A 12,310-nucleotide genomic window follows, 5' to 3' on the forward strand; every position below is an offset into this window, starting at 1 on the left:
TAAGCTGACCACTTACTCTCAAAATAAGTAACGAGGTCATGCCCCAACTTGGATATAAACCCACCAAGTCAGGAACACAGAGGCTATTAAGCAGTGAACATACACTCGTCAAAGACTATAATGGCCTATCTATGATGAAGGCCGAAATACTCACCTAGGACCTAGTCCCAGCTAGTCCCAGCTTGAATACTTTAGCCCACACCACACAAGACAAGTAGGATACCCAATTAACCATAAGAGGGGCAAAGAGTCCAACTTACCAACATAAATGCTAACATTCTATCATGTGAAAAGCTATATAAATGTCTATTCAATGAGACAATCCAACAATATCTACAATATCAATAATAATCCAAATTCCAGCTAACCGTTAATCTCATAATTTATGAGAACAAGCTAAAATGGCAACAAGGCAAGAAGACTCAAGTATAAGGCAACCAATTCATCCAACAACCAACATGTGAAATGATAATTACAAATATCAAGGCATAACATAAAATTTCCAATAACAACCAATCTCACCTCAAAGACAAACCCTCGACCCGAGTCCCGCGACGGGTCATCGGTCAAATCGAAATTTGGTTTAAACCTAGTTTGACCAAACTCGTTCGGTCAATCGGCCCACTCGTAGTCTTGTCCTACTTTGGCCCAAATCACAAAATTTATCGCAATATTATTCTCATGCTATTTCCAATTTCTATCATGTGAAATACGAAAGTAAAACATTATCAATCACCTAAACACTTATCAAACAACAAACACAACATCAACTACTAATGTGACATTAATTCGTCGAGTAACTCGGAATAGTTACCTTACGCTAGCAAAGAGACAAGTAAGAACTTGAGAAAGCTTCTAAAACCCAAAATTACTCTTCATCTTCAACCACATATGAGCCACCTAAAATAATTATGTGAAAGGACGATATTAACGAATTATCTTTATATAAAATATGAGACGGAAATTAATTTAATTATATTTTAAATAAACCAAACTAGCGTCAAAACAATTTATGGACACGGCTCAAAAGTTATTATGACAACCTCAAACTCGGCCTAACCACCAACTACACATGGCCTCAAACTCGTGACTTAGCTAGGCCACTGCCTAGGCCACGGCCATCAAACTCGCCTAAAAGCAAGCCATAAGGAGTCCGACACGACCACCACCCGACTACCCATAGCCACCCTTCACCCTACTTCATAACCTGACCCAAAAATCAGTCCAAAACAGAACCCAAAAGATGCCTAAGTTCGACCCCAACTCCAGTCCTCAAATGCAAAGTGAAAACCCACGATGACAGCTCTCGTCCCTGCCCAAAACAGTACCAATCGTCCCCTTAAGACTCCATTCTCGCGCCTAAAAACAGTCCTAGCTGAGCCAACTAAGTCAGCATTTAAAACGGTTTTAGAGCGGAAATCCACAAGTATAAAGCAACTCAAAAACAGACCTTAAAGACTACAAAAATCGCCCCAACACAGAGTCCAAATTAGTCCAAAACAATCCCTACATGTCAGTATACACCGTCTCAACTATAAAACACACCAATTATCACCCAAAACAATCCATACATGTCAGCATACACCGTCTTAAATATACCACTTACTAGCTAGCATCCCAAATGATCCCTAGAGGTCAGTATACACCATCTCAACTATCTCCACATATCAAGATACACCGTCTCAACTATACAACCGACTAATTAACATCCATAAGGATCCCTATATATAATTATACACCGTCTCAATTATAAAACAGACTAACTTGACATTCGAAATAAACATATTTTACAAGTAATATCGAGTAATCCATAATTGTTACCTTTTTCCGATTGAACTAATCATTTATGACTAACAAATCTTCTACAAGACCGTCTATTTTAGTACATACAACCGTCTTATAAAAAATAAAGCTGAAAATATAATTGGGTTTGTAAAAATACATGACGAAAATGAATTTTACTTACAACGGATTGACGAGAACGACGAGAGGAGCGCTATGGAACAAAAATCATTGATAACGGATGACAAACGGAGTGGCAGGATCAATTTAAAATCTGATAAAAATTAAAACAGAACGAAAAGAAGAAAAAGGAAGGGAGAAGAAGAATGATGCGTGAGAAATGAGGGAGCAGCTTGCCTGCCTGCTATTTATTATACGTACATTTCTTCGTCGTTAAGAAACTTCGATAGTTATTAAAACCGTTTCGAGTTAAATTTAACCGATTTAAGTAAAAGTTTCAGTAATAAAACGGAATCAATAATAAATAAATTTAATGAGTGAAAATAAAATAAACTCAGCTAGTTAACGTAAATAATAAGAAATCGGCTTGAAACGGAATTATTAGCGATTTTTACGAAACTAACGGATATTAATAAAAATTGCTAATTTAGTGAAATAAGCTCAAAATAGCTAATTGGACGGTTTTGTTCCCAAAATCCATCTCGGGTTCACTTAAAACAACTTTCATAAGGACTCGTAAAGAAACGGAAATTATTAAATAAATAAACTCGAACTAATTTCAATAAACTCGAACTAACTTTAAATAAACTTATTAATGATTATTAAAATTAACGTATCGAATTATGATGAAATTAATTAATTAGCTAAGCATAAATATATAAATCGTTAAATGATGTAATTAAATTCAAAATAGCAATTAAAAGAATTTTATCCAACTTAATAAAATACGGGGTGTTACAATGCGGGACTATCAAAAAGTTGTCTTTGATGACATTTTACGTTCTTCTTCCTTTTTTAAGAGTGTCGAATGGTCGTTTACTAATAGAAACAATATCAAAGTCGCACATGAGCTTGCTCATATTAGGCCGTGGTGTCTTAGTAGGAGATGTTGGTCTGTTAGTTTACCTTTGAACGTTGAATGTTGTGCTTCGATTGATCGTTCATTAATGCATTAGTACCCTTACAGGTTTCTTTTAAAAAAAGGTGTCTAAACATAATTAGTTGAAAAATGAGATATCGTGAGGTAGCCACCTGTTGGTACTTAAATTCAGCGTCATTTGTGTTATTATAGTAAATTACAAAATTAGTATTTTCGTCTTCTCTCCAAAAATTAAAATTTCAAACTAATTAGTAGAGAAAGGGTACATTAGGAACTTAGTTGCATAATTATATTTAATTATAATTATCAGTAAAGCCATATATATATATATATGATTTAATTATAATATAATAGATGTTGATCATGTTTAAGATGGTTGTAAACATGAGACGGGTCACGCATTGATGCTAATGATTCCAAGGAGTTAGAGTGGTTGGAAAGGGATGTGAGGAACGTTGTGAAAAATGGGTGTAATTATGTGAAGTCGGCCTACTAGTGTAGACACCTCGTTTCTGCACCTCCTGCCAAACACCCAGTGATGATTGGGCCGCATGTTTAGCATATGTCGCGATTTTATGATGATTCATAAATCGGTTAATAAAAGGTAACTCATACACTTGTGTCTAACTCATGGTCATCATCAAGGTGTCACTACGGTTGTTTTAGCAGTAATTAGAGTTCATTTGGAGTCCGGGTTAAAAAACCGTCTTCATTTCCTAAAACCGTCCAATCTCGAGTCAAAGCAATGGGCTTGTCTACCTAAGGTTAGGATGTCATAAAATGTCATGGGTATATCTCACTTTGAGTCCCATGTCACTTCTTTGGGCTAAACTTAAAGTTTACATTACAAAATGTGCATTTCATTTAGCTAAAATGATAACCCGACCTTTAAACACGTTTTACGAGGTGATAACAACCTTTTTGGGTCAGGCCTATTTCACAGAAAGTTCTAGATCTTTCTTTTAACTTAACGCCACAGAAATCACCTTATTCCGAGTCTTGTAGAGAAAGTTATGCCTAAAATACGACAGGCTGTCAAACGCGTTTTCTACGCGCAGAAGGAACCTACTCGGGAAAGGACGCAGTGAGTGCTGCGCCTCTTCCAAGGGACGCAACACCTACTGCGCCTTTTCTCAAGGTTTTCTTTTTGTCCAAGTTTCCGTAATTCAACTACGTCGGTTGTTTCCGGATCTTTCCTTCCGTAACCCTAATTCCTCCGTGTGATTAGTATAAATAGGGACCTTCGTTCCTCATATTTCTCACGCGAGTGTCCACCCTTCTCTTCTCCCTTTGCATTCTAAGACCGTGCTCTTGCTTATTGACGTCTACGTGCTTGAAATTTCGACCACGTAAGCTCGGATCCTTCCGAGTACCAGTCTCGTTAATGCATCACCGACCAATTTGACCACTACACCATAATTATTCAATAATTCAATTTGTTTTTCAATCCTTTTTCAAGGGCACTTTCATATTTGCATAGATCGAGTCGAGTTACCACTAAAAACAGATTTAGTTAAATCTCGCGACGCTAACATGTTTAAAACGATCGACGTTGCATTGCATGTATATAATCGACAACATATCAAGTATAGATGACTTCCCTAATCATTAGTAGAGGCCGCTATCGAGGCGGGCGGGATTAGGTGTTCGATCAAAAGAGTTTCCTAATACGTACCCTCACCCCTTACTCCAGATCTCTGTGAACATCCGTATTCATTGGCATCCACGAGAGTCATTCTAGACATAGAATGCTAAGGGTAACGAGATGTCACTACTTTGTGTCTTGACATGACACGAGGTATTCGAACGGTTTCCAATTTTTCAATTTTGAGGGGACCCTTTTGAATGATCAACCAACATTCATAGTCCGCACTTTTAACATAATGCTCCATGCGATGTTTCCACCAGGCATAGTTTTCTCCCTTGAAAATGGGATACTGTGTGTGTTTTGAATCGTCCATAACTATAGGATCAACTTTTTGGATTTAACCAATATCAAGAGCACGAGTCTCGGATACCAATTGAAGAGTTAAGAACGATAAACACCTAAGAGGGGGAGGGGATGAATTAGGTTTACCTCTTAAAAATTTTATCCTTAACTTAGTTAATTTATTAACTTAAGTAAAGAATATTGAAGTAACAAGACTTGAGAAACTTATTTGAATGTAAGTTCACAAGAAGGTACATCGGTTTTATGTCACAGTATAGGTGACTGTGACACGGAACTTGACTAGGTACAAGCGAGAAATAGCAGAGTGAAAGAACGTATAAGTAAATGAACAAACAAACAACATTTTAAAAATTGGTCCAACCTCTACTCCGAGGCCTACGTCCAACCGTTATTTTATTGCTTGTTTAGAAATTTACTAAAACTTACTAAACCCCTTACAATGAAAATAACTCGCCAACCTACTCCGGTTGCACTCAAACTTAAAGCTACTCCACTTCAAGAGTTTATGGGTTCTATCTCAAGGTGTTATAGAATCTTGAATCTCAAGAGTTCACTAATGAACATGGAGATCACAATTAAGATCTAACACGAGAATCATGGAACAAACTTATTATGTCACAGTACAACGAACTGATACTTGGAGGTTTACAGCTTTTTGAAAATAAATGAAGACTTTAAAATCTGAAAAATATTTTGCAAACACTTGAAGAACAAAGCTTTAAATTCACAAATGATTTGTAATGTTTTACAATAAATGTTTTGGAAAGTCTTAGGAAATAAATGAGACTAAGACACTCTATTTATAGTGAATTTGATCTCAAGTAAGTACAACTTAGGAAATTAAATCCAATATAAAATTAGTAACTTTGAGTGATGGTAAGTATTAGTTATTGAAAAATCAGAAAACTTAAGCTAAAACACTTAACATGTGACCTTTTACAAAAATGGCAAAAAACTTTTCGAGCTTTAAAAGTTTGACAAATCCAACTTACCATTTATGTAAAAGGTGTTTGCACAAATCTAGAGGTTTATTCAAGTGGATTTGTGACTCAAAAATTTTAGATTGTTTTCAAGTTTTTGAAGATTCAAATGTTTAAGGTTTGAATTTTGCAAAGTTTTAATACTTAAAACATTTCAGTGAAAACATCCTCCATACGGTAGTATCAGAAATCACAGTACTGTTGCATGGTTTTGCCATAACTCAACTTGAATGAGAATGTTACACTTACTCTTACATTTTTCGACTAAGGAAGGCTAGGATAATATCATTGTCTTGACTTTCTTGATTATCTTGATCATCTTGAGTCATCGTTTAAAGCACATTTGATTGCTTCAATCACTAATCATTTTCAACTAAAAGCAAACAATCAAATAATAAGGAGATTTGCCATCATCAACTCAATGTGTTTTAACACATCTGTAGCCTGACAATGTCGAAAAGTCATAGCTACGACTTTATAATCATTACTGCAACGCGCAAACCTAAATGTATACACGACCGACCCAAAGGAGGACAATGGAGAAAGGGGAATTCGCAACGACTTTCTAATACAGGGGTTCCACAGCATCAACGGTTCTTTTTTACCGGGACTTATTAAGGCGCCAATAAACAGCAACTCATTACAGCTCCCTATTAGAAAATACCTTAGCGAACTCTTAAAAATGTGAGCGTCAGCGTGACGAACTGTCAACAAGCATCCTTTCGCCCCATTCTGACCCGACCCCTCGAGGGCTAGTAATAGTTTCCTACTGACGGAATTGATTTTGCAAAGATTACGATACTGGGTAACAAAATCAGGATTCTCAATAATAGCGCACCAAGATTTACATACGCACCTGAATCTCAACACGGTTTTGGCTGGTAAGTTAGCGAGAATTTGGGTGCAAAGTTCAGGTGGTAGGTACTTGAATTCGGAAATACGGATCGAATTTGATGAAGATTTCGTCTTCTTTCTGCTCTTCAGTTTCTGCATTTTTCTGGAGAATCAAATCAGAAGAGAAAAGAGGGGTTCTTGATTCTTCACACTGGAAATTAAAAGTTGAAGGCGGTTCAACACCAATTTTATTTTTAATTTGTTTTTTTCTGCCAACACTCTGCCTAAATTGGTCGTTTTTGCGAAAAATAACTTGAAATCTTATTTATTTTTTATTGTTATTCAACTATTTTCTCAGGTTCTCGATAAAAATGACGTTAACTTATAGAGACCTTACGTTTAGCGATCGGAAAATGAGATAGTGTCATTGGGTTGGTACCTTGTTTTAAAAATCTATGTTAATTAGACAATGTTTTTATCATTTTCAAATATTTAATCAAATTAGTTATTAAAGTGCAAAACTCGAAGACTACGCTCAATCGCTCATAGATGAATTGACATTAGATCCGGTAAAACTGACCCGATTCGGATTACTCGACCAACACCCGAATTGAGGACTCAAATTGACTCCAAACCCGAGTTGTCTGATACTAATTCTTTTATTATCGCATACTCAGCAGCATATTAAGACGTGTCGCGTTCGTGTTATATGTAAACGGGTCACGATCCTTTAACTTAACCCAACCCAGATAAATTTCGTATCGTTTGCATAATAAATATCAGAGCTTGATATGGAAAAAATTGACCCAACTCAAAAGCTCTTGATCCGAAACTCGAACTTGAATTAACCTCACCTTATGAAGTTCATGTTAACTATGGCGATAATTTGACAATGAATTTATCAAAAATATATACCCAAACGTTTACTGTTGCAAATAGATCATTATCCCTAAATAAATTTAAAATAACAGGACCAAAAACGACTTGAACCTGAAATAATCCGACTTGACACAAAACCTTGCAATTCCGAATTGACATGATCCATACCTGACCTGATTCTCCCATAGGTCTAGGCTCACCCTACAGCCCTCTCTTTCTAGTCCTGTTGTCACCCTACAACCCTCTTTTTCTAGTCCTGTTGTCATGTCATTTCAATGTTTGGAAATTGGAAGTGTAAATATATCTATCTATGTGATAAAAACTGAATTTCACCATAATGATTATATTTCATCATATTTTTTGCCAAATAAATGCAAATATTTTGACAAACAATGGTAAAAGTTGCTATTACATTAAAATAGTTGATAAAAAATGTTTACTTATTTGGAAAAAAAATTCCCGTTAAATAAAAAATATTTGTAATATTTCCGGTTAAATTATCCTTGGAAAACGTTTTTTACCAATTTGTTATTTATCATCCACTTTTTTTTACCAATTTTTCACTTTGCTTAGTTTTTTTTTTTTACCAATTTGTCACTTATCCCCTTTTTTTTTACCAATTTGGTCATTTGGCCTAATTTCACCTCACTACTGAAGGCTAGGGCTATGTTTGGCAATACATTTCAGGTACCTGATTTGACCACGCAACCTGATTTGACTAATATTTCAGGTAGTTGTTTTACCTAGTGTTGTTTGGTAAAGTCATTTCAGGTACCTGAAATGACTTTTGTACCTGAAATGAAAAGCTACTTCAGGTAGCTTTTTAAAGTTCCAGGTAGCTGAAATGTTCTACTTTACATATTTACCCTTTATTTAAATTAATTTATTATAATTATTAATGTCCTTTTATGTCATTTTACAAAAAATTAGTTACCTTTTCAGTTAGTTTACCAAACACTTTACAATTAATCAGCTACCTTATCAGTTTCCAATTTTCAGCTAGCTTTTCAGGTACCTTTTTAATTTCAGTCACCTTATCAGGTTTCAGGTACCTTTTCAGGTACCTTTTCAGTCAGTTTTACCAAATAGAGCCTAGATACCAGCTCGATAATAGGTTGTTGGAGGCGTTTCTATTGGTCAGATGTGATTTTAGGATTTTATGTAATAAGGTGCGTAAAATTTTCTAACAATGAAAATATCGAGTTTTATGAATAAAATTTTGTTTAGTTGGACAAAATGTATGATGATATGGTATTGGATAAAAATTATTCAATACAAAATTGAACCCATGACCTCTAACTAAAAAGTAGTCTTAACCACCACTAGACCCACATAATTTATATGCTCCAACACTAAGCAAAATTGTAATTATTTTCGGGAAAAGGGGTGCAGATGAACCCCCTGCGCGGCTGCACCCCCATGAGAAATGCCTCTGCTATTGGTTACCATCCATCGTTTGTATGACGGAGCTAAACGGAGGCTAAATGGGTGCTGAAGAAAGGTTGTAAATAGATGATGTGAAATGTATTCCTATTGGCATCAGCGGTGGGGATGACAAATTAATATGGCATTACGAGAAAAACGTGGGATTAAAGGGACATGAAGCTGCAGCCTTGAGGGAGTATAGGCAAGGCTGGATTACTGTGCCATAAGCTATGGGGTTAACATCCCAAAAATAGTCCAGGACAGCTATTCGACTTGCTGTAGGTGCAAAATATATGGCTATTGAGGATGAGTGCCATGCTTATTGAACTGGCAATTCCGATAAAGCCTATTGAGGTGGGTGTTTTAGCACGTGCAGTGGCACATATGCGACATTGTTGGGCTTTGGAGTTGGTGGAAACAAAATCGGAAGTTGAGGGGGTAATCATACATTCATACAGTAAGTCGTCACAAATTGAAACAAAACAGTAATCCTATTCCTAAGCAAGCACATAATTAAAAGATTGGGGATGAAACATCCTTCAATTTGGATTAGTTGATCATTTACTAGCGCATTCAACAATTGATCATAGTTATACAGTATATCGGACAAACAAAATCAAAAGAAAACGCAGAACACTACTACATACATATCCACAAACTGCAGAACCACATTTAAGAGCAATTCATCAGATCAGTATCAACAATATTGAAAACACTATTTCAAGTATAGACAATTACCAGGATCGATTGAGAATGTTAAGAATCAAGAAGTGCAGCAACTTCCCAAATTCAGCCATAAAAGACAGTAGTATTCTCTTGTTCAAAGAGCAAGTGACTGTAGATCTTCAGCTCCGTAACCTTTGCACAACACCAAGCCCTCCATATACATTCGCAAATCCACATAATGCTTCATAGATTTTCCAAGCTCATGTATTTGACAGCTAGAAATGTTGTACGAGTTCTTACGGTAAACAAAACGGCCACCATCATCACTCTCATAGTAGAACAGCGGCAAAAATGGGGCAAACTTAAACAAATCAAAACCATCAGAACTTGAAAGTCCGGAGAACCTTTGGGTCCACACCCCGTTTCTGCTGTCCCCTTCCAGTGCCCAAATGCTGGATTTTACAGAAGAAATACAGAAAACCGCTAGTGACTCCCTAAGACGAAAAGGTAGTCTTACGGCTCCCTTATCGTCTGAAGCAAATGGCAATTCCATGTAGTTGAATTTTTCCAAATCAAAGTCAAGAATAACGAGATGAGTTGAACGATCAGCAGGGTTACCATTCCGATTTGGGTCATAACTAATCCAATATAGTGCTCCTTGAAAGTTAAAACCCGTTTGGGGACAAAAATATTGCGATAACATACGGCTAAAGTACAGATAAGACATATTGAAGCCATCATTTCTGAGAGACCATTGTTGGTCACTAAGCGTATAAACTGCAAAACACACATTCGCCTGCCTCCATTGTGATGACATAGCAACGACTTTATAATCGTTACTGTTAGGTGCAAACCCAAATGCATACACGACTTTGTCGTCACAGGACGACAATATTGGAGGAAGGGGAATTGACAACGACTTTCTAATACAAGGGTTCCACAGCATCAATGGGTTTCGATCTCCAAGACCAGTTAAGCCGCGAATTAACAGCAACTCGTTACAGCTCCCATTTAGATCATACCTTTGCAAAGTCTTTAAAATCTGATCAGTTTTACGAAGAGCATCAGCACGGCGAACTGTCAACAAGCATCCGTACATCCCAAACCGACCCAACCACTCGAAGGATAGCAACAATTTACTACTGACGGAATTGATTTTGCAAAGTTTACGATGCTGGGTAATGAAATCAGAATTATCAATAATGTCGCACCAAGATTTACATACGCACCTGAATCTTAACACGGTTTTGGCTGGTAAATTTGCGAGAATTTGGGTATAAAGATCAGGTGGTATGTATCTGTATTCGGAAATAAGGGTGGAATTTGATGAAGATTTAGTCTTCTTTCTACTCTTCATTTTCTGCATTTTCTTGGAGAATCAAACAAGCAGTGATTACAGAAATGAGGGGTTCTTGATTGATTTTCACTCCGAAAATTAAAAGTTCAAGGCCTATGTTGGTTCAATACCAACTTGTATTTTTTTTTTTTTCTCCAACTATTTTTTCTTCTTGTCGATAAAAAAAAAAGACGTTAACTTATTGAGATCTGGTATTTAGCAATTGGAAAATAATATAGGGCCACTCGGTATTACACATTTGTTAAGAGACGTGTTTTGTGGAAATTGTAATTGTGTGGGTACTTGGCAGCGGTGGTGGTGATGTCAGGAGGTGGGTCGTTGTGGTGGTGATTAGGTGTTAGTGATGGAAGTGAGAGTTTAAGGATTAATGTTGTGGGGAAATGGTGGTGGTGATGGGTAAGTTAGTAAGGCTAAATTCGTCTTTTATGTTTTTATTTGAGATATAACTTATTAAATTAGTTTTTTATTTATTGAAATATTTTTATATTGTAGAGATGATTAAAGTGAGTATCTCACAATGTTTTACATTTACGTAAAAAAACATTTTGAGAAAGTTATGAAACTTAGACAATCAAATCCATTATGAAAAATATAATTGGAAGAGTCATTGTATTTATTTGAAACGAAACATAAAGAAAACTACTAAGCGAGAAATTGAATACATATGAGATTTTAATAGGTTTAAATAGTGTGATAACACGTATGTGTACGAGTATTTATGTACGCAGTGATCGCGAGTGCATTTGGATAATCAAATAAAAGTAATGATTATCAAGTAATATAGTTTTATAAACGACATAAAAATGTAGAAAACACGTTACATTTTTCTTTAATACCTTCAATTAAATATATATACGTCAAGTATAAAATATTGATTATGACTAACTAAATACTACCTTTAGTTAAATATTTTGAAGTTAAACCTCAAAAAATAATATATGAGAAAGTTCAACTTATTTTATTTACATATACTCTCTTAAATATCATTATATATAGTTGTTTAAAAAACCAAAAAGGTGCAAATTCTAATTGATATGTACAGTATGACACATAGCACATTTAAGACCCAATTAAAATGTTTGAATAAGTTGAGCTTGGACCCTATATGTTTGATACATAAATATGACACGTTATACATAAAAAATTAAAAATTATATAAAATTATAACCACATCATTTAAAACCAATATTAATTTATTTGAAGTGTAACATATCGTGAAATGATATAATTTGAGAATGTAATGTTGATTGTTGTATTATTCGAACAAATTTTATTTTAATTAATATGATATTTAAGCAGTCACAAATTTACTTATAAAATATTGATCATATATAATTAATTATCATTTATTAGTTTTAATTAAAATTGTATGTATT

At 35.2% G+C, this 12,310-nt stretch overlaps 2 protein-coding genes across 2 annotated transcripts in view; one reads left to right on the forward strand and one right to left on the reverse strand.

Annotated features, from left to right (window-relative positions):
* Window positions 1-9,400, forward strand: part of LOC141587095 (uncharacterized) — a 45,995-nt gene extending 36,595 nt beyond the window's left edge. Inside the window, exon 3 of the mRNA XM_074408522.1 lies at window positions 9,194-9,400. Within this exon, the coding sequence (XP_074264623.1) occupies window positions 9,194-9,400 (207 nt within the window). The remainder of the gene's footprint in view (window positions 1-9,193) is intronic.
* Window positions 9,401-9,731: 331 nt separating this feature from the next.
* Window positions 9,732-10,943, reverse strand: LOC141587104 (F-box/kelch-repeat protein At3g23880-like). The gene has a single exon (XM_074408533.1). It carries the CDS (start codon window positions 10,941-10,943, stop codon window positions 9,732-9,734), a length of 1,212 nt encoding a protein of 403 aa, XP_074264634.1.
* Window positions 10,944-12,310: the final 1,367 nt, after the last annotated feature.

The sequence above is a fragment of the Silene latifolia genome, chromosome 1 (genome assembly GCF_048544455.1).
Source record: "Silene latifolia isolate original U9 population chromosome 1, ASM4854445v1, whole genome shotgun sequence".
Classification (NCBI taxonomy): Eukaryota; Viridiplantae; Streptophyta; class Magnoliopsida; order Caryophyllales; family Caryophyllaceae; genus Silene; species Silene latifolia.

What these genes read in the sequence shown, in the direction of transcription:
- LOC141587104 (XM_074408533.1), bottom strand. Translation starts at nt 10,943, where the DNA reads ATGCAGAAAATGAAGAGTAGAAAGAAGACTAAATCTTCATCAAATTCC.